The sequence below is a fragment of the Urocitellus parryii genome, chromosome 1, assembly GCF_045843805.1.
Source record: "Urocitellus parryii isolate mUroPar1 chromosome 1, mUroPar1.hap1, whole genome shotgun sequence".
NCBI lineage: Eukaryota > Metazoa > Chordata > Mammalia > Rodentia > Sciuridae > Urocitellus > Urocitellus parryii.
The window spans coordinates 161,739,622-161,762,373 of NC_135531.1; the positions used below are offsets into that span (position 1 = coordinate 161,739,622).

Here is a 22,752-nt window from a genome sequence, read left to right on the forward strand (position 1 = left end):
GTGAACACAGGGAGACACCATGATGTCTCCATTTTTGCACAACTAGCGGAAATCCTGACCTGTGAGGCACTGCTGGGGGGGGGGGTGACAAGGGATCCTGGGAGCTCTGCCAGGCATTAGGTAGTTATTAGTTCGTGGCTTCTGGTTCTAGACTCAGTTAATTTGAAAGAACACTCAGGCAGCAGCCAGGCCACAGGCTGGGTGCCTCCTTAGCTTTGGAAATTGCCCTGGCCTGGCGCCTGCACCTTCCGCAGCACCCTCTCCTACCCCGCCAAGCGGAGCTGAGCGGTCCTAGGTGCAGGGATTGTGGTACAGAACCGAACGTCATCAGGATGGTGTCTGGGACACAGGCTGCTCAGCAAACGCCGGTCTCTTCTCTCTGAGAGTCAGGCTTGCCGCTAGCTTACCCGGACACGGCAGGACACCTGTTCACGAATGGCGAACCAGCCGAAGGAACTTCCCGTCCTTATCGGCTTTTAGGGGTATTTCAAGCAGAGGAGTACCGAGTGAGGGAGATGGCGCCTCCCCTTGCCCAGGTTTTCAGGCAGTAACCGCCCAGGAGGAACAGAAGGAGGCGCTGGTCCTTTGCAGATTGCGGGCCAAGGCGAGGGAGGTCGAGACCCGGAGGCACTGCGGGCTCGGGACGCCGCAAGCGCCGGCAGAGGGCGCCCCGGGCCCACGCAGTGGAGCGCGTGGCGCTCGGGTTGGGCGCTCGCGGGCCACCGGGCACCGTCTGCAGACCGGCGTTGACCGCAGCCTGGGATGCGCGGGCCACTGGGCTCTCGCGCGAAGCCAGCGCCCGCCAGGCGCAGGGACACCGCCGGAGCGCCGCGCTTCCCGACCGCGGTGAGTACCCGCGCCTCCCCGACAGGTCGCAGGCTAGATAGTGGCGCTGGGATGCGGCTGGGGGGACTAGCGCGCCTGTGGTTGTGTTTGGCGTGCGTGGGGGAAGCGGACAGGCTCTGGCTCGGGGTTTTGGGTCGAGTTTGAGGTTGACCCCTAGAGGCGTGGGACGTTAGGCCAAGCTTCACGAACAGGCGACTTAGGGTTACTTGAGGTTTTAATGTTGGGATTTGTCCCGAGTGCCTTGCTGCGTACAGTCCAGGGGTCCAGGAACTGGACAGGTAACCAGTGAGCGCAAGCGCTCACCTGGGCGTCACCCACCCCCTTTGCAGCAGCATCATCCAGGGGAACCACGTGTGGCTGTCACCCAACTCTGCCTGTCAAGCGCAGCCCGCCCCTAGGGCAGGGGAGGGAACGCGGGGGCCGGGAGGGCTGTGCCCCGTGGGAACCCAGCCGGACTGAGTGCCTGCCCGTGCCAGCTCGGCTTTCTGTGCCTCGCGTTCCCACAGCCTCCTGAGAGGCAGTGGGCAGCGCTGTAAGGAGGTTCAGGGTCCTCCCCGAGGGGGTGAAGGCCACCCCAGGGCACCCAGGCTCTGGGCTGCAGGAGGGAGGGAGCAAAACTGTCCCAGGGACTAGTCCTGGGGTGCCCTCTCCCAGGGAAGCTTCAGGAGCCTGTAGCCCTTTTCTTGGTTCCAGTCGCTTGGAACTGTCTCTAGGGGCTTCTGACAGCGAGGAGGCGCCTCTCCTCCTGGGGCCTGGCCCAGGGTCCCTTTCACGGATCCTCCCTGGCAATCTTTGCGCAGCCGGAGGGAGCCGAACTCCCGCTGCGCGCGGCTGGTCGGACTCTGGCGGGCTTCCTGGGCTTTGTGGAGTCAAGGCGCCTTGTGAAGTCCACTTTCCGAGCTCCGGGGGCTTTGAGAGAGAGGATTCAAGGCAAGGTAGGTGGCTTTGACTGGGTCGCCCAGCTAATGACTGGATTGGGTTTGACAGTGAGCAAAGATGCGATCTGCTGAAGTCTTGTAGAACGACTGTGTTTTTCCTTTGCTTTTTAGGGCGTTTAGAGAGCTGCAGAGGAGAGAGAGGGGCTTGGAGGAACAAGACATGTATTTTTATCTGCGTCTCAAAAGAGGAGAATTCTCTGTCCCCACCAGAGAGGCTGCAACCCGGAACTGTGACTGCAATTGACTGGCACAGCAGAGGCCTGGGAGTCTCAGGGTGGATGACTTAGAATATGTGCTAAAAAGCCAGTGCTTTCCTTGGGGAATTTAGGGGCCAACTGGTGGTGGTGGTGACTGTGACCTGAAGTGAAGGAGTCAGAAGACAGCTAAGGGAACAGCAGGAAGGGACAGGGGGCTGCCCTGGACTCCCCCTGAAGCTCCTGCTGCCCCTCTCTGATGGAATGCTGGTGACGTTCTCTGCCAGGGGAGCCACTGGTGAGTGGAACAGTGGGGTCTGACCGACCCTCATCCCTGCTTAAGAACTGGAGGGGTGTTGGAGCCCTGAGGCTCTCTCCTTCTGGAAGATGGCTCTGAACACTTCCACCATGGATGGTGCCGGGCTGGCGGTGGAGAGGGACTTCTCCTTCCGTATCCTCACAGCCTGCTTCCTGTCACTGCTCATCCTGTCCACTCTCTTGGGAAACACTCTGGTCTGTGCTGCTGTCATCAGGTTCCGACACCTGCGATCCAAGGTGACCAACTTTTTCGTCATCTCCCTAGCTGTGTCAGACCTCTTAGTGGCTGTCTTAGTGATGCCCTGGAAAGCTGTGGCTGAAATTGCTGGCTTCTGGCCCTTTGGGTCCTTCTGTAACATTTGGGTGGCCTTTGACATCATGTGCTCCACTGCCTCCATCCTCAACCTGTGTGTGATCAGTGTGGACAGGTACTGGGCCATCTCCAGCCCCTTCCAGTACGAGAGGAAGATGACTCCCAAGGCAGCCTTCATTCTGATCAGTGTGGCGTGGACTCTGTCTGTCCTCATCTCCTTCATCCCGGTGCAGCTCAGCTGGCACAAGGCCAAGCCCATCAGCCCCTCCGATGGCAATGCCACCTTCCTGGAAGAGACCGAGGACAACTGTGACACCAGATTGAGCAGGACATATGCCATTTCATCCTCCCTGATAAGCTTTTACATCCCGGTGGCCATCATGATTGTCACCTACACCAGTATCTACAGGATTGCCCAGAAACAAATACGGCGCATCTCAGCCTTGGAGAGGGCAGCGGTCCACGCCAAGAACTGCCAGACCACCACAGGGAATGGGAAGCCTGTCGAGTGTTCTCAATCAGAAAGCTCCTTTAAGATGTCCTTCAAGAGAGAGACTAAGGTCCTGAAGACCCTGTCCGTGATCATGGGGGTGTTCGTCTGCTGCTGGCTCCCCTTCTTCATCTCAAATTGCATGGTGCCCTTCTGTGGGTCTGAGGAGACCCAGCCCTTCTGCATCGATTCCATCACCTTTGATGTGTTCGTGTGGTTTGGGTGGGCTAATTCCTCCCTGAACCCCATCATTTATGCCTTTAATGCTGATTTTCAGAAGGCATTCTCCACTCTCTTAGGATGCTACAGGCTGTGCCCTATAACGGGTAATGCCATAGAGACAGTTAGCATCAATAACAACGGGGCCGTGGTGCTTTCTAGTCATCATGAACCCCGAGGCTCCATCTCCAAGGAGTGCAATCTGGTTTACCTGATCCCGCATGCTGTGGGGTCCTCTGAGGACCTGAAGAAGGAGGAGGCAGGCGGAATAGCCAAACCACTGGACAGGCTGTCCCCAGCCCTGTCAGTCATATTGGACTATGACACTGATGTCTCTCTAGAGAAGATCCAGCCCACCACACACAATGGACAGCATCCAACCTGAGCTCCTGGGTGAGCCCAGCCATGCGCAGGCAATCTGAGAGCTGGAGGAGATTCTTTGGGGGTTGCTGCTAAGGTCTGGTGGGACTGAGACATCAGGGGGACCTCTGCCCTTTTGAACAGACAACCAAGTTTATTTTCAAATACATTCCACTGTATTTTCCATGGTTTTCATTGCCCATCAAACAGGGATACATGGGAGCCAACAGGGACATGTCTTTGGCTTCAGAATCATTTTTGAAACTTATCTTAGGATTTTAAAAATAGGGCAAAGAATCAGCAATGAACAGCTTCATTAAAATCAAAGCTTTCCGAAGGGTTGAGTTTGCTGTATACAAACAGGTGCTAAAACTGTTCCAAGCAAAGTTTTCAGATTGTAAAGGTAGGTGCATGCCTTCATCAATCATTTCTAAAAAATAACCGAGCCTTACAGTAGGAATGACAATGCTTTTTTTTTTTTCTTTCAGAACGGAGAGATGTTTTGTTGATATTGGTTTTATTTATTTATTGTATTATATGGATATTTTGAATTTATCATAATAAATCTATATTTATCATATTTAATAGGATACACTCGAGTTATCTGAGCTTGAACTGTCTATTGAACTAGCACTTTATAAACCAATGAAGCAAACACAGAGTGAGGTTGCACAGGCTCATGAGCAACTTCTGGAACCAGCGCAGACTGGCAGGACCTGCAGCTGCGATGGTCCCTTAGGATGCAGGGACTTGAGTAAATCCAAGGTGAGAAGGACAAATGCTGCGAAGGCTATTTTTTAGTCTAAAAAGATTGTGAAATTTTTAAAAAAAGCATAGCTACTCGTGTGTTTAAAACGTGGCCAAAGCTGGTCCCAGGAGCGATTGCAGTTGCGAGGGGCCAGCTCAGCCCTCCGGGTACCTCTTAGGTGGCTGGGAGGTGCAGGAGGCTTTGTATTTATGTAAAATAGCTGGCTTCTGGGCTCCTCTCACTGCTCTGCTTGCGTGTCCCAGAGCTTTTCTGAGCCAAATGGCTGTCCCAGGTGGAAAGATGCAGGAGGACAGTTTGCTGGGTTCTGTGTCGCAGCCGCCCCACCAATGGACCCAGCTGGAACCCTGTGTCTTCACCTTCCCAGCTCAAACCCAACTGCTCAATCGGGCTCCTCCCTTTGTGTGCTTTGATCTGAGTGGAGGACCCATTTTTTTTTAAAGGTCTTTAAATGTTAATGGTGTCCTAATTAAGGAGCAGTGCCTCATTCTCCGTGTTAAGTGCCCCTAAGCCACAGCGGCCCTGCTCACAAACGTTGTTCCTTTCTCTGAGCCTGGGGATCCTGTCACACCTGGATTGTGGAAAGCACCGCCACAGCCTCCCCAGCTGCTCCCTTCCTGGCTAGTGTGGGGGTCCCAATGGGGATGTGGAAATGTTTACAGTCGTCTCCTGATAAGCAGTTGACTGATACGGAGATGACATTGGTACAAAGGACAGACATCTGCTGAAAACCCTCCCGCATCGGGTCTGTGACTTCTGTACTGTGAGTGTTTCTTTCATTTTGCTGCCTGTATGCTTTCTTACATCTAATAAAATTATTTTGTGAACTCAAATCAACCCTGAATGAGCTGTGTTGCATTTGTTAAATGCATTTTAAAAACTAGACTATTCAGGTATACAAGTAAGAAAACAAGGACATTTCCAAGTACATGTTACTTTTTTTTCAAATTGGAAATTTCTGTTTTATATGTCATATTCTGCCTTTGAATATTTAAGCAGAAAACGTTTTCTGATTTGTTCTCTCTCTCTTACTTCTGTCATATTTTTTTTGAAAAGATATCTTTCTTCATTTGTGGAATTACCCTATTTTTCAAATTTGAAAACTTTATGATATTGGCTTTTTCTTTCCAAGACCCTATTTCATATAAGGCAAAAATTTCAGCCGGGCACAGCCAAGAATTTTTTTTTTTTTCCCAGAAAAGACTGCAGCTTGTTATGGGTTTGTGTGGACCCCTGGCTAGGAGCAACCTCTGTATGTGTGGTATTCATTTTAAAAGTCAATTATAACAGGACTTTTTTTTTTTTTTTCTGGAGAGAAGATGCTGTTGTTATGCTGGGCTTATCAAATGCCTCACAGGGCTCACCCCTAGGTCCTGCTTCTGAGTTAGCTGATATGCTTAGCTTTTTTTTAAAAAATTTTTTTTATCCCCAGGAAGGAGAGGGCTCAGCAGCAGGTGATGTAGAAACTCAGGGTTCAGTTTACTTCTCCACGGACATCCCAGGGCAGATGGTGTTTTAAGTCCCACATCAGCCTTCCCAGTATCTGACAATCACACCCCAAGGGAGAGCCCAGGGAGAGCCCAGGAAGCGCCACACCTTTGCTTTCTGCCTCCTAACTTTCTGAATATCTGCTCTTTAAAATTTAATTTTATTCTTAAATCAGAAACACAAGCCACAGTGCTCAGGCAGAGTCACCGAAACACGGAACGAAAACCTTCACTGAGCCAAATAGTGAAAATGGGTGCTTTGTTAGAAATGATATTAAATAATGGTAACATTGAGCACACCTTGAGTGAGACTCTACTCTGGGTTCCCGGCATATTGGATTGACTAAGGGCATCTTATAAAGTGTTAATTCTACTGAGCAAATCTTCCAGATGATTTGATTTCCAACTAAAAGCAAAATTACAGTAGGACTTTCATTTTTACTTCTAGCTTTGGCCATGAGTCTTATGCTGACTGTGTGTGAAACACTTTACCAGGACAGAGATGATTTTTGACAACTGCTCTTTCCCTGTGTCCACCTAAGAAGCTGTCCTTCCTCATGGCATGCAAGGCTCTTGCTAGTGACCGACAGACACCCTAGGGAGACTGAGCTTCCATTGGTAGATTTGAGGTTTACTCAGGAAAGTCCTCGGTTTCCCTTGGGATCTCTGCAGGTCATGTCCTCTGAGTCTCAGTTGAGCTGATCGGTTAAATGGAAAGAGCAGAACTTCTCCATTAGCTTCTTTTTCAGAAGAGCTTCCCACTCCAGAAGCAAGTCAACCTGTCATCCAACATTGGTGATTTTCTGAACCCTCCCCTCTCTCTGGGGACCCCATCATGATTTCTCCTCAGGCAGGGCTAGCAGCATCTTAGTGTATCTCTGCTTTCCACATCCCAAGCCCCTGTTCAGGGAGCCAGCCTCTTGGGGCCCTGGGATGCAGGAGGCAGAGGCTTAGTTTCAGATAGACAAGAGCTCCCTGCAGGGACCACCTGCAGTCCATATGAACTAAGTCAGCGCTCCCCTCTCTGAGACTGGCCTGTGGTGCAATAGAAATAAACATGCAGGTCCCTGAGGTGACAATGAACCCGCATCTGGGAGAGCCCCTGCACCAAGTCCTGGGCTCGCTGGTCCTTTCAGGATCCCTGTTCTGAAGAAGGGATCCACCACTTAATATCTATTGCACCAGTAACAATGGACCTGCTGTCTTTTCACAGATTTGCCTGGTGGAGTGGAAGTGACTATTAGGGGACATGTGGTTTGGGATTCTCCAGACACCATGATCTTTACTGTGGTGATCTGGTATCCCAGAAGCAAGGGGCTTTGTACCTCTGCATGGTTAAGAACGTTGATTGAAGTTAGGGACTGACTGAATAAACCTGTGCTCCACGTTTTAGTTGATCCATCTCCTTATCTTGCAGAGATGGTTTGAGGAATAATGAGTGAGTTGTTGGCCTGCCGATTCTGGGCTGCTAAGTGTAGGGCCGGCTAGTCTGCATGACCTGGTCACTGTTGTCCGTTAAAGGAATTAACCGGGGAGATCACCAGCCTTTGGTACATTCTAGATTGCACGCACCTCTTTGGATTTGTTTGTGATTCCCTGGATAGAAAACATGGCAAAACAGCCTGTTTACTTTTTAGAGGATTGAGGATATGGTGAGCATTACAGCACAAACTACATTTCTAAGATTTCACTACCAGGCCAATCTGCACGGCCTTCTGTCACATTAAATAACTTCCATGGGATGCACAGAATTAAAAAGGCAGCATTTGGACTTTAGTCTGTTACATCATTCAAGATTTGGGAGTTGTAATTTAAATAGCAGAGGCTCAAGAATAATCTCTGATTTAAAAGGGCTTAACTTTCTAATCACTATGAGAAAAATCTACAAAACCAGCTAGAATTTTTCTTGTGTTCATAGAATAGACTGGATCAGCTCTCAAAACTGGTAATTTTTTTCAACATTGCAAAGGATCTGCTCTGAGCCATGTCCTCAGAACTGAGTCCCCCTTCCTCCAGCCTCCTGGAGCCCAGATGCTGTCCTGTGGCAGGTGGAGGTGGACCTTAGGAGGGCTGAGTGGTAGGCAGGAAGTTTCATTTCACTTAAACTCACAACGATGCTAACTCATATCCCTTGAAAGTAAGTTTTCTTCATCTCTACTGATGGGAGTAGATGAGATGATTTCTATGCTCTCTTCTGCTTTGAGATGATGAGATGCGAGAGATGTTTGGGGCCAAGTCTGACTGTGAGAGGTTCCCCTGGAAGGCCCCCATTCTCTTTGCTATGGGAAAGCTAACATAGGGATGGAAAATGCAAACAGGACCCCGATGTGCCTTTGCTTGCCCTTCTTCAATGGCCCCCAGACTACTTTCAGGAAAAAATAAATGGAACTCATTCAAGGCCCCTGGTGATCTGGCGCCTGTGGTCTCTGCAGCCTCACGTGCTGTGGTTACCCCATGGCACTGTCTCGTGGGCCTCCTGAGCTTTGGGCTGTGGAGTCCTTTCCAGTTTTCACGCCTTTGCACATGCCCTGGCCCCTGCAGGATGCCTTCCTGCTGCCTCTGTTTGCCCATCCCTGCTCGTCCTCAAGTTCACAGGGATTGAGAGGCTCCTAGGCATGCCTGAGAGAAGCTTCCTGGTTTGCTGTGCCTCCGCGCCCCTGGCCTCTTTCCTGAGGCCTATGGCCCTTGGGAGACCATCTCCTCACAACCCATCATTCTCCCTGGGTCAGGAGCAGAGGGGACAAAGCTGTCTGATTTCAAAGCCTGTTCTTTAACTGTGACCCGTTCTGTTTATCAGAATATAGTTCTAACTAAACAAGTCACTTCTCGAGGGGATTCCAAGTCACTTCAAATATTGGTGTATTAGAAAACACCTGTCACTGACACAAGCGTTCATGAAATATGGGGGGAATGGTCTGATGAACCCCTGTGGACCAGTCCTGTTCCCCAGCCTCAAACACTAGTCAGATGGGGTACACGGTCCCAGACAGAGTTGGGTGAGCAATGGCAACAGGAGGTACGTGTCTTTGGATGGAGTATAGTGTTTAAGACAAGCAGAATGTTAAGGCATTTAAATTTCAAAAACACGACCTTGTGGAATTCAAGGGTAAGAAAACAGAGAGAAGGTCCATTTAAGGGCAGAAATGTTCCTACGCTTGCAGGTCAATTTGGTCAGTGTGGACTTCCTCAGTTTGTGTCCACAAACATTCCTTCACCCCTGCCTGGCTCAGCTCTGTTTGGGAGCCGGTGATGGCGGGAGAGGAAGTTCATGGAGAGCTTCTGGGGCCCCAGGGGAACTGGGCACAGGCTTGGGCAGTGGGTGGCAGCAGCAGGGGTGAGAATGGCTGGGTAGGAGCAGAGTGTCTGCAAACATGGGGCCAGGGAAACGTGCTGGGTGAATTTTTTGGATAGAGGCATGATGGAGAGACAAAGGCTTGGCTGTCAACTTACTTGATTGCTTTGGGGTGGTCTCCTCTGCAGAAGCCCCTGTGGAGGGCACCTAGAAGATGAACCTGGTCACTGGATGATCACTGAGTGTGAACAGGAGCCCCTCCCTCCTCCACACCCTTATTCCAGCCACCTGCACTTTTAATCATGCTCAAATGCACTGTGGTGACACCTTTGCTTCTTTTCCAAGTTGGGCCCCTTGTTTGAGGCACATGTCAGGTGTGAGCCTGGTGGAGCCCTTCCCTGGCCCTTCCTTCTGCAGCCTGGCAGTCCTGGCTGTGACCCGTGACTCCTTGCTTCCTACAACACTGTATTGCCAGTGCCCAACACAACCAGCACACAGTAGGCACCAAGTGAATAGTTTGTTAGACAAATGAGTGCATTAGTAACTATACAGAAGGTCTAGGTAGGTGTTAGACACATAGCTTCATTTTCACCATGGGGGTGACTCTGCTGGGGTTTTGAGTGCTGACTTTTTCTGCTAAATTAGGTTTCTCCATCATTGACACAGTCTCAGGAAATAATTAAATAGCATTTAAATGGCAAGCGGGGGCTCTCCCTCGTATCCTTATGTCTGGATAGCGATTCACCTTTTTACACAGAAGAGAGAGGAAATGTTAACCAAATGTCACAAATGTGTCCCCAGATTATCTCGTGCACACACGCTGTGGAGACTGAGTTTCTGGGTCAGATGGATTCAGCATAAGTATGTTGACTGTGATTAAGGTAATGGCCGGCCCAATTCTAAGACGGGTTTAATGCACAGTACTGTTAAACTGGGGAGGGAGTGTGCCCACCGTGATTCTGCCAAAGCAGCTGTGGCTTTTTGCTAGCTTGATGGTGTGGTCTCTCTAAAATGGTGTGTTCATCATGGGCATAAGAGGATTAAAGAGGAGCCACTCTTAGAGGGAACCAGGGGCATAAGGTGATCATTTCAGCCTGTTGAAAAAGCCCGACCCTAATGCTTTCAGGGGAAAGGGAAATTGTAATGACATTTTTTGGACTAGCATCTGTTGGCATCAATATTGAAATGAAAGCTTATTTGCTTGCTCATGGGACTGAGCAGCTTAGAATGTCTCACCTGGATGAAGCTCTGTCCAGCAGCAGAGCCCCTGGACTGGGGGGAAGGAAGGAAGTGGACGCTTTCCTGTCCTGTTCACAGCATGTAATGTGATAGGACTAGGGGAAGGGGACTTTGGCAGGTGCAACCACATTTTAAAATGTGCACATGATGGGACCCAGCTTAGTTCCCCCAGTCTACTCTTCACACCTCCTCGCCCTGTACTCAGAGACAGTGTGTTTAGGTGCACATGACAGCCTTGCTGGTAAAAGCCAAAGGGAGACAACCTAGGTGTCCAGTAATGGGGGAAACAATAACTAAAATGTAGGGCATTGTGGGAGTTCAAGGAAATGTCTTCTCCATCCTCTGAGGGCTCACTGGGCACAGTGGTGCCTGCCTGTAATCACAGCAGGTTGGGAGGCGTAGGCAGGAGGATCTTGAGTTCAAAACCAGCCTCAGCAAAAGAGAGATGCTAAGCAAATAAGTCTCTAAATAAAATACAAAACAGGGCAGGGGATGTGATTCAGTGGTTGAGTTCCCCTAAGTTCAATCCCAGGTATTGAAAAAGAGAGTGAGGCGGCGGGGGTGGGGGGGATATTATAGAGGAAACAAGGTGTAATAGATTTATGGACGGCCTGGAGGCCATCACAAAGTAAAATTGCCCTCCAGCCAATGTGATTCTGATGCTGATATGACATAACCTTTTCCAGTAAGGAGGGAGGCGTGTAGACAATTTCCAGGGGGGAGATAATGAACTTGGAGAATACGTAATCAAGTGTGCTTGGCCCACAGGATGGATACCGGGTGAGAAATGGTTCTCTATGGGACCAATAGCGAGGACGCTGTCAGCTGTGTTGAGACACCTCGGCTTCTCCTCCTGGGGCAGGAGTTTAGTTAGTGGAGCTCAGGGAAGGGATGGAGGAAAGCGCTTTTTCTTTTGGCAGTTCTAGACGTTGGCACCGGAGAGCGCTGTGAGGAGAGCTCTGTGCCTGGAGGTGGAGTGGGGCAAACTGGGAAGGCCCAGGGACTGTCCTGGGGGGGGGGTCCTAAGCCCCCTCAGGACAGAAAGCATTTGTGGTTGGGGGATCACCTTCTGACTCCCAACACCGTCCATAGTATGTGGTAGTTAAAAAGAAAGGTGGATTCAAATACACTACAAGGAAGAGTTTTTATGACGTATAATGAAGTGGAAAGGCAGTTTGCAAAACAATACAATGTGATTGTTTTTATTTTTAAAAAGTGTAAGAAGTATTTATTTTTATGCAAATACATAGAATGAGATGAGGAAAAGGGGCCCCTCAGCTGACTAAATAACAGAAGTAAATAAATGAACAGATCTTGCACAGAAGATTTCAGGCAAATGCCCTTAAGTGTGGGCTGCTGGGGGGGGGGACCTGTGCCCTTCTGGTTGAGCTTGGGGAGGAGCCCGAGTTGGGGGCCTTTGCTTTTCCTTTGCACGTGTCTTGGTTTTCACAGGAAGCTGGCACGTGGGTATATCACGGGGGTAGCTCCCGCAATGGTCTCTAGGATGCATTGCTGACCGGGTCAGGTGAGGTAAGCTCTTGTCATGGTCACTGTGCTGATGGGGAGTCAGGCTGGGGAGGGCAGTGGAGGAGGGTAGCCAGGGCTCAGGCTGTCCTGGAGAGAAGGCCAGCAGTGAGTACCATCCGTACCTGAGCTCCTCTGTGGACAGCTCCTGGCCTGGCTGAGCTTCAACTGGTCAACTGGCTGGTACAGAGCGGAACCCCGAGATGGGGCCCAGGTCCGCCCCGTCACAGGACTCCTCGCCACACTCTGGAGTCTTGCTTTCTTCATACACAAGGTTCTTTCCTACTGAGCTTCCTCAGAGCCGAGGATCAGAACAATTTTGTGGATCAAATGCATTTCATTTAGAAAATGGCAGATGATGCGGCCTTTACATAGGAGGAAACAGGTCCCCTGCCCAGCTTCTGGGGAACTTTGGGAAGAATTCTTGGTGGTGGGGCTCAGATTGGGGGTCAGTGGGAGCTTCTTTCAAGCCCTCTATTCTGCCCGGAGGACCCCCTGGGGGAGTTGCTATTTCAGGCCTTTAGAGACCCCCTGAACTTCCTATGCTCCAGAGCCTGTTGGCTCACACCAGGTAAGACCCCCCCCCCCATGTTCCTCTTAACTACTAGGAAGACATTCATAATTCTATAAAAGCAAGAGTCTATCACCTTTAAAAGGCCAGGGAGTGAGTTAAGCACAAGGGCCACCCTGGCTATCACTGGCAAAGTGGGCGTGGCCTGCAGTGCCCCATAGGCCGCAGTGCAGGCCAGCAGGTCTCCAGTGGTGATGTGGAGGTGGAGCCTCCTGGGAGGGGTTAGGCCACGGAGCGTGTCCTTAAGGGAGTTGCTGTCACTCTCATGGGACCCAGGCAGTTCTGGATCCTTGTTCTTCTTCTCCACGTGCCCCCACTATTGTGATGCCACACACCGGGAGGTCCTCACCAGAGGCTGAACAGATGGGGCTGCCCAGTCTCAGACTTTCAACTTCCCCAAAACTGTGAGCTGCATAACCTCTTTCTCTATAAAGTACACAACCTCGGGTATTTTGCTATACCAAATGAAAATGTATCAATAGATTAGTACAATGGTGAATAGGCAGTTGTGGAGAGAGAGGTTGTTAAGTGGAAGGCGTTAAATTATTTCAAACACAAGTTTGTATGGGAGAGGTCTTTGGTCCTCCTCTCAGCAAGACCGAGTTCCCTGCTGTGGAGAGACTAAGGTTGTGTGTCATGCGGACTCAGTTGAGGCCCCTCTGGCATCACAGTGACCAGCTATGACAAGGGAGCCGTCAGCTTGATCATTTTTCGTCTTCACCCTGATGTATTTGACAGAGATTCCAAATTCACCGGAGAAGGAGGTGGGACAGTGAGGGTGCAGGAGCAGGGAGACTGGTGGAGGGAGAACCTGTGGAGTCTCAGAATTAGAACTGGCATCTGACTTTTAAAAAATAGTTTATTTTAGAAAAGCTTTAGATTTACAGGAGAAGATAACAGAGTTCCCACATACTCCACACCCAGGGTTCCTTATTTTTAGTACTTTATATAAGGATGTCTGCAATTAATGAACAAATACTGACAGGTTATTATTAACCCAAATCTGTAGTTTAATCAGCTTTCCCTAAGGTCATGTCCTGTCTCAGGATCCATCGAGAGCACCACATACCCCTGGCCACTGCACCTCCCTGGGCTCCTCCTGACTGTGCCTGCAGTCACCAGGTGACATGCCTATTCTGTGTAGGACAGTTACTCTCCCCCTCCCCTTGGACACTGTACCTTGAAAGACACTACTGTTTGCAGCTCAGACAAAAGTGTGGTTTTGTCTATATGAACTGTGTCAGCTTCTGCATGGGACATGTGTCCACTCCCCTGGGTTTGTTTATTCAATGACCTCTCTAGGTAAGCGTGCATCATGGGCGTTTGCGTTGTATTTGGAGTTATAATCCCTTAGTAATTAATTTTGTTCCTTGAATCGCCAAGCTGGGGCTCTTGGGAGCCCTGTTTGTTGGCTCCTGGGTCCCTGTGATATCCTTCCATCACTGTGGGATTGATTTTTTTCCCTGGTACATTTTTGTGCTTCAGCTCATCTTGTGTGTTTCCTGCCCCAGCTGTAGAACCAGCCCCTCCCTGAGGACCCTGGCTGCTTCCACTGAGAGTGGTATTAGAGGCCAAGACCTGGGTACCAGGTGTGCTCATGGCTCCTGGTGCCCTGCTTTGGGGCTCTCTTAGCTGACAGAGCAAGGAAACATGTGCACCTATTAACCTGTGTATATATACATACTAGGAAGTAGCTTCTGGGTGGCCATTTTTATCAAGTTAAACGTGATTTCCTATTGGAAATGGGAATCGGCCCATGACTCCCGTTCAAATCCATTACCCTGTGGGCATTCTAACTCTCTCCCCCTGTTTACCTGCACCTCCCACTCTAAGAGGCAGGCAGCTGGCTCCTGTCCCCTTCCATCCACCCACTGAACGTCAGTTGCTCAATTACAGTGAACACGCACAGTGGTTTCAGAATGGCTAATTCACACTCCAGCGGAAATCCACTTTATTGAGTGTTAGGGACATGCTTATGTACTGTGCCCTTTGCTTTAGTCTGACAGGCTCCACCGTTTATGAACTACCCAAGTTGCTTTTCTCCTCTGCCCTTGTCCATGCCGTTGTTCACACACCTATAGTTAGATTCTTTTGTCACACTCTGCAGTCCATCCTGGGATTCTCGTGGACACAAGTGTTCATGATCCATGCCTACACAAGCAAGCACAGGAGAGCAGACCCCATCTCCCACGCAGAAGTCAAAGCGATTCATACAGATAAACCCACCCTTTAAGGATGATCTGCACATAATGATGTCCTTCAAAAGACTGGGATGTGTGAAGGGCGGGGAACAGTAAATTTGCAGTGGAGAAACCTGTCTAATATTCCTTCAGCCTGGTAATAGTAATAAAGAGATAATAAGAGGTTGTTAGTATAAATTCTAAAAAAAAAAAAAAAAACCCAAATGATGATTTTAGAATATTCCATACATGAAGGAGCACTCGGTGCTGTGAAGTTCAGTAGGATTTGAGAAACATGTGTGCCGCAGTCTGGCTGGGTACAAATCACGAGCCACTGAAGCAGGAACAAACTTTATTTTTGAACTGCAAGAAAACACTTCACCCACGCTGGAGGGGGCGGGGAATTCTCCCGGACACCATGTCCAGGAACCCCCAGCCTGCAAATCTTTCCCGGAAATCCCTCCTCCTGAACTTCCCCAACCAATGGGAACTCTCGGGGGAATCCCCAGGAATCCCCATGAGAACTCCAAAGTAGCAGCTGAGACATAGTAATGCCTCACCTGTCAATCAGTACTGTTGGCAAAATGCCAGGGTCCATACAGACTCGGCCATGGCTCTCAGCACACGTGATGTTACGTATCTGACATTACTGTGTCATGCAGCATAGTTGCAATGCCCTGAAGACACCCTGTGCTTTGCCTGACCATCCTTTACCCTGATGAGCCTGGAGTGACCATGGATCTGCTTTCTCTCTGTGTAGTCGGCTTCTTCCAGATTGTTACATAAATGGATTCCTACAGGACTTGACATTTCTACACTAGCTCCTTTCCCTTAGCAATAAGCATTTGAGATTCATCCACATCTTCCTGTGGCTTTCTCATTCTTTTCGGCTGCTCAGTAGTTTTCCACTGCGTACACCTACTGCAGGTTATTATCTCTTCACCTACTGATGGGCATCCTGGTTACTTCCAGTTTTTGCTGATTACAAAAATCTACTATAAATATTTGCATGCAGGTTTTTGTGTAGATACAACTTTTAAAAGCAGTTGGTTAAATGAAACATGAGTGCAACTGCTGGGTCATGTGGTAAGACTAGTTAGCATTATAAAATCACCACACGGGCTTCCAAAGAGGCTACACTGGTTTGCATTCCAGCCAGCACTGCATGAGAGTTCCTGTTTTTCCACATCTCACCAGCAATTGAGATAGTTATTTTCTCTTTTTTTTGGTCATTTTCATAGGAATATGGTGACATCTTGTTGTTTTAATCCTAAGTTCCCTCGTGAGGAACGATGTTGATCATTTTTCACATACTTATTTGTCACCTGTAAATCTTCTTTTGTTGAAGTATCTGTTCCCATTTTCTGTCCATTTAAAAACTGGAGTATTTTCTTATTGTTGAGTTTTTAACAGAGAGCAAAAGTGTCTTTCAGAGAGCAAAAGTTTTTCTAAAAAAAATCTTTTTTAAAAATAATGTTATTGTGTGTTTCATACCTTTATTTTATTTGTATATATTTATGTGGTGCTGAGGATCACATCTAGAGCCTCATGCATGCTAGGCAAGCACTTTACCACTGAGCTACAGCCTCAGCCCTCATAGAGAAGAAGTTTTCAGTTTGAATAAAACCCAATTTCTCAACGTTTCATTTATGAATTGTTCTTTTGATGTTGTATCTAAAAACTCATTGCAAACCCCAATGACACATAGATTTTTCTCCCATATTTTCTTCTGGACATTGTTATAGCTTAGGTAGATGTGATCCACTTTGAGTTGATTTTTTTTTTTGTGTAAGATCTAGGTCTGGGTCTGGGCTCCTTTTCTTCCACCTCTGTATATTCATGCCAGCAGCCTCTGGCAGTAAGATGAAGCAAGTTGCCTTTGCTCATTTGACAAAGATAGCTTGCCTACATTTACGTGTGTTGTCTCTGCATTCTTTATCTTGCCCATGGACACGTGTCTATTCTTTTGCCAATATACCATTCTCTTGTTTACTCTTTTTTTATAATCAGTCTTGAAATTGGGTAGTGTGACTTGGTTCTTTTCACAGTTATTTTGGCTACCCTCTGCCCCATGCATTCCCATATAAACTTTGGAGTAATTTTGTTGCTACCTACAGCATTAGTTGCTGTGATTTTGATTCTATTTGCTTGGAATCTATGCATCCAGTCGGGAAGAACCAACCTGTTAACAACATTGAATCTTTAAATTCCAGAACAGAATCTCTTTCCACTTATTTATAGCTTTGGTTTCTCCCTTCATTGCTTTGTGGTTTTCTGCATACAGATCTGAAACATATGCTGTTAGATCTGCAAGCTTTTCATCTTCTGGTGCTCTGGTAAGTGACAGGAACTCTTTGGGTTCCAATGGTTCATTGACGGTGGACAGGAAAGCTGCTGACTTCTGCAAAGGGACCTTGTAAGTTGCAACCTTGCTCGACTCACTTTAATCCCAGGAGGGCCTATTTTTCTTTGTAAAAGTCTTGAGGTTTTTTTACCTGGATGGTCATAGCACATGTGACAAAGACAGTCTCCTTTCTTCCTCTCCCATCTGTAGGCCTTGGGTTTGCTTTTCTGGTCTTACACATTAGCTAGGATTTCCCGCAGGATGTGAAAGAGAAGTGATGAGAGAGAAAGATCCTCTCCTTGTTCCTTATTTTAGGGAGAAAGCACCTCTCCTCTCCTCATTCAATCTGAAGCAAGTTGGATGATTTTTGCGGATATTCTTGATAAATTTGAGGAAGTGCGCGCCCCCCCCCCCCCCCCCCCGTATTCCTACTTTGCTAAGGGTTTTTAAAATCATGAATGCATGATAGATATCATGAAATGCTTGGGTGAATCAACTGTTTTTTCTTCCTGGATTGATTTTTGAATGCTGAAAAAGCCTTCACACGGAGGGACACATCCCATGCAGTCACGTCAAATGTTTCCTCTACACTGTTGCCTTTGGTTTGCTCATGTCTTCTGGAAGACATTGGTGAGCCTGCATCAGGAGCAACACTGGCCACGGTTTGACTCTCCAGAAACATCTTCACCTGTGTTTGGGCGCTGGCGGGGGCCGGTGTGGGAGGGGTTGTCACCTTGCTATTTTCTGTAGTAATTGGGGGGATGGGCACTGTTGCTCTCTGGCACTTTTGATAGGATTCATTTGTGAAACTCTCCCGACTCAGTGCTTTCTTCTGTGGGAGGTTATTAATTATTGACTTGATTTTTTAATATAGATGTAGAGCTGCCCAGTTGCCTCTTTCTCTTTGAGAGACATTGGTGGTTTATGTCTTCATTTCATCCACGTCCTCAGGTTTGGGCCACCGAGTTGTTCACAGTGTACATCACCTTTTGAGTTTAATTTCCAAGAACCAGTGGTAAAGAGCCTTTTTAATTTCTGATGTTATGATTTGTATCTTTCCTCCTTTCCTTGATTTGTCATTTTTATCAATGTTATTGATCCTTTCAAAGAATCAGCTTTCAATCTATTTATTTTCCCCTTGTTTTGTCTTCCGTTTCACTGAGTCTGCTCTGATGTGTTTGGCATTACTCTCCACTTACTTGCTTTACGAAGGCGTTGATCTTGTGTTTCCAGCGTCCTAAGGTGAAAGTCCTGCATGTTGATTTCAGATCTCTTTTTTTTTTCTCTCATAGGCATTTGGAGTTTGGAATTCCCCCTGAAGAATCTGATTTTGTTGTATCATGTGTATTTTGAGAGTCACATTTTCCTTTAAGAAACTTTTTAGTTTTTGATTGAGACTTCACCTTTGGAGTATTTAGAAATGTGTGCTTTCATTGAAGAATATGGGGGTGTTCATCTTTCCATTGTTGATTTCTAGTTTCCCTCCACTGGGGAGTGGGGGCCTTCCTTATAGCTTCCTGTTTATTAAGAGGTGTTCCGTGATGGAATCTCCATCTGAGCTGGAGAAGGGTGTGTATTCTGTTCTTGTTTTATAGAGTATTCTGCAAAGTTTTTACCTAAAAAAATAGGCTAAGTGGCATGACTAGGCCAGAAGCAAGCCTGTCTGCCCTCCTGCAGGTTGCTCATGCCAGCGGGCACCTGGGCTCCAGGGCTGGCCCTGGGGTCTTCTCCTAGGTTACCTTTGGTCTTCTCACCAGCTTCAGGACTTGGGTGCTGTGGATCAGCAAACCGAGGCTTGAAAAAAAAGTCAAGTTGCTGGTCCCAGGTCTTTCTGTCATTTGACGTCATGTCCTAGGCCTGACAGCAACATGTCTGCTCTTTCCAATGAACGCCGTCACCCCGGATCCCGGGGTCTAGGATGATTGATTAATTGGAGTGCATGGAGGATGAGCTCGCCCTCCTTTTCCGTGTAGCTGAATTAATCCGTGTAGGAGGCAACAAGACTTCTACAGGTGAAAAGAAAAGTCATTTTTAATGGGAACAAAAATAATGTAGGAGGAACCAGGCAGGGAGGGATTAGTAATGGGGCCTGGGCTAAAGAATGTGACATCTGAAGTTGAGGGCAATTAGGAAAAAGTTTTAGCTTCAAAGGAAATTAAGTGGTTTGGAGAGGGGAGAGAGTTGCTGTACTTCTGCTTTGACACGCCCCGCATTGTGCCAGTGCGTCGGCGTTGGTTTCCTCATTTGATGACCTGAGTGGCCTCCAAGTCCTCATGGCCCACGTGTCCTTCCTCCTACCTCCAGCTCACAGCGTCTGAGGCTTCCCAGGGAGGAAGAGGACCTCAGAAAACAAAGTGGTGGGGAATTTGGGCAGGAATATAGGACGGTGATTGTGCATCTTGGACTGAGGGGAAATTTACCACCAAAGGTCTTTAGGAAGACAGGGAACAAGGGATTAGGCATTCTGACCATCAGTCCCCAGGGGCCAGCACATGGGTGGGCCTTGATGGAGAAGGGAGGGGCTTCCTCTGGACAAGACCAGGGTGTGTGTGGAGGCCAGGCCGAGGTTCTGATGGAGGAATGAGCAGCTTGGCCTATGACCCCAGTGGACCCAATACTCTGACTCGTTGGCTTCATGCAGATCCTCCAAGAATTCAGAGAGCTCTAGGAAGAGCACATGCGATGACCCTGAATTACCTCCAACACAGGCTCCCTGAATCATAGACAGCCGGGGTCTGCACGCGTGTGGCGGTGCGCTGAGAGAACTGTGGAAGGTGGATTTGGCGCCCGCCCTCCAGCTGAACAGAAATGCCCTCTCCCTCTTCAGTGTGCAACTGGAGAAAATAGTGTAGGACCAGCCATGCAGATGCTTGTCCAGGTGGACGGGCCTGGATGTAGTGAGGCCCCATGCACCACAGAAGCTAGGGAGCCCACGTTCCTGGGCCAACAGATGGTGCCACACTAGCCTCCTTAGGTGGAGTGGACACCCTGCAGGCATGGGGATCACTCTGTGAGGCAGGAAAGACATTCTCCTGAGAGGCAGTGTCTGAGTCCATTTGGGATGCTCTAATAAAATATCATAGACTGGGTAGCTTACAAACAGCGTAAATCTCTCTCTCACTGTCTGGAAGTGGGAAGTCCAAGATGGAGGCCCCGGGAGATCCAGTGTCTGAGGAAGACCCCCTTTTCTGGTGGATAGGTGGCACCATCTTGCTGTGTGCTCCCATGGCTGATGAGGGGAGGCAGCCATCCAAGGCCTCTTTTCACAGACACCAATCTCTTGAGCCCTCAGTCACCTCTAGAACACCCCACCTCTTACAATGATTCTATCAGTAATTAGAATTTTGAGGGGACACAGCATTTAAACCTCGGCAGATAGGGTTTGAAAATTAAGGAAAATGCAGAACTTAAGTTAGTGAAGTTGGATTTGTCAGCTATATAAATAGCAAGCGCTTTTCCTTGCAAATCGAGAAATGTCTCATGACTAATCCTTTTCCTTTTGGGTGATGGTGGTGGGCACAGGTGGTAAATGGTAAGTGTGTTCTGGATACCAAAGAAAAAGGACGTACGTGTGTGGTAAGAACCTGCTAGGTAGTTCTTTCATGACCCTCTGGGACCCAGCACAGATTCTGCCAGCAATTCAGCTCAGTCCGTTTTTAAAGATTGTGGCAGATTCACCAGGAAGGACAAGGATCTATGTGAATGTTTGTTAATGGGCAGGTGAAGCAGTGAGTAAGTGGATAGACCAGGGGTGCACCGGTGAATGGATGGGTGGGAGGGTGGCTGCAGTGCTCAATGGAGCGTTGTGTCATCTGAATTTCTGGAATGTGGGGTCAGCAGCAGAGCTGGACTTGTCCCGCTGATGTGTGTATCTGGTCATTGGAAGCTTGTGGGTAATATTCCCCTGGACTCCGAATCTGGATTGTGGGCGCCATGTCTGTAATTTGGAACTGGTGGAATGCCACCTTCTCAGCCATTTCTCCAGCCACAGTCACTTCACTCCTCTGAGCCTCAGTGTCTTCATCTCTCTCTAAGAATCTTAGTCTTACCAGGGTGTGTGTGGAGATTTACAAAAACAATCATTATGGCTAATTCATATGGGGGGGGGGGGAGAGCACTTTTACTTTTACTGTACGCCAGGAGCCAGATTCTTGCAAGGACACTAGAGGTATAAATAAAAAATAAAATAAAAGAGGAAAGAAGCAACAGCATTTATGAATAAAGAACACTCACTAGTAAAATGAACTTGGAGCAAATTAAAATTGTAGACATTTTGCCAAATGGAAAGTGATAGCATCTAAAAACAGCCATGATGAAATAGCTCAGAGGGGCCCTTCAGGACCGAAGGAGAGGATGAAATGTGACCTGGTCAAACTCAGGAAAAAACAGGAGAAGGGAAAACCAATCTTTGTAAAAATAAGGATGAAATGGGAAAGAGCCCTGGTGTTGATAAACACTGGGGATCCAACACAAAGTCCGAGAAGAGCAGACCAGTGAAAGAGGAGGGAGGGAGCTTGGGACGGCTAGGCAGAGGCAGAGGGAGAGGCCAGGTACAGAGGTTGACCAGCACCTACCTGGAGGTCCAGAGAGAGAACAAAACAGCCCCCAGAATAAATATTAGAGGCCAAAAGCAAGACAGCCTTTCAAAGTAAGATGACACTCAAATCCCCAGATGGCAAAGGACACACGTGCCTGTGAAAGGCGACCTCGGTGGTTGGTGCTGACACCCCCTGGTAAGGTACCCTGGGTATGAAGGTCTGTGACAGCTCTGCACACGTAGGACTCCTTTTCCCTCATCCCCAGGTGACGGCAGGTTTCAGCAGATCCACATTCAACTTCAGATGGAAACAGAGCAGTGCCGAAGCGATCCTCAAGAAAAGAAGCTGACACCGTCCAAATGTGACTTAGAGAGACGACAGAAATGACATTGAAAAACCACGAGAGCCCAGAGACGGTGCTCCCACAAGCCCTGTTCGAGGAAACACATGACAAGCTTCAGCACGCCTCATGGTTTCTGAGAAATGATACACCGGGTTGATAATGAGGATTCTACATATTGGGTAATAGAACCCATGCTAATGTGGTCCCACAGAATGTACATACCTTAAATTGTGAAATATAGAAATGACAAGTCTCAGAAAAACCAGGGACAGGAACAAGGAAGAAAAGAAAACACGTTCATCATGTCATGTACTAGCTGGGAGTAAAATGATATTTAAAACTAAATAGCAGAAATACAAAAATAATAGCTGGCTTTTGTGTATAACCACCGACCTCCAGTGGGGTCGGTCTTACACTCATCTGTCACTCTTTGGGCTGATCCAAAGCTGAACTGTCAGGGAGCCTTGCTTGGGGCCATGGACCATCTGTGTTGGGCTCTGAGTTGTGGGTTGAGCTGAGCTGTTGGCCTGTGTTAGCTCTGGACCCAGGTGGGAGGGCCGCAGCTGCCCAGGGGGATCTCACAGCACAACCCACCACTGGAGCACAGCTGGCCAGGCCAGCTGCAGGGCACATTGCAGGCCTGTGCTCACATTGTAAGCGCTAACATGCCATTGGCCAGATGGAGTCCCCTGTGGGGTGGGGGAACAGGGGAGAATAACACAATGCCCTGGAAGGAGGACTGAGGACAATACACTTGTCATGCATCTTTAAATGTAAGCAAATAGAAGTA

At 48.4% G+C, this 22,752-nt stretch overlaps 1 protein-coding gene across 1 annotated transcript; it reads left to right on the forward strand.

Annotated features, from left to right (window-relative positions):
• Nucleotides 1–2,365: 2,365 nt before the first annotated feature.
• Nucleotides 2,366–3,703, forward strand: Drd1 (dopamine receptor D1). Its single transcript, XM_026380481.2, has one exon. It carries the CDS (start codon nucleotides 2,366–2,368, stop codon nucleotides 3,701–3,703), a length of 1,338 nt encoding a protein of 445 aa, XP_026236266.1.
• The last annotated feature ends 19,049 nt before the right edge of the window (nucleotides 3,704–22,752 follow it).

Excerpts from the sequence above, each read along its gene's own strand:
- Drd1 (XM_026380481.2), top strand. The coding sequence starts at position 2,366 with ATGGCTCTGAACACTTCCACCATGGATGGTGCCGGGCTGGCGGTGGAG.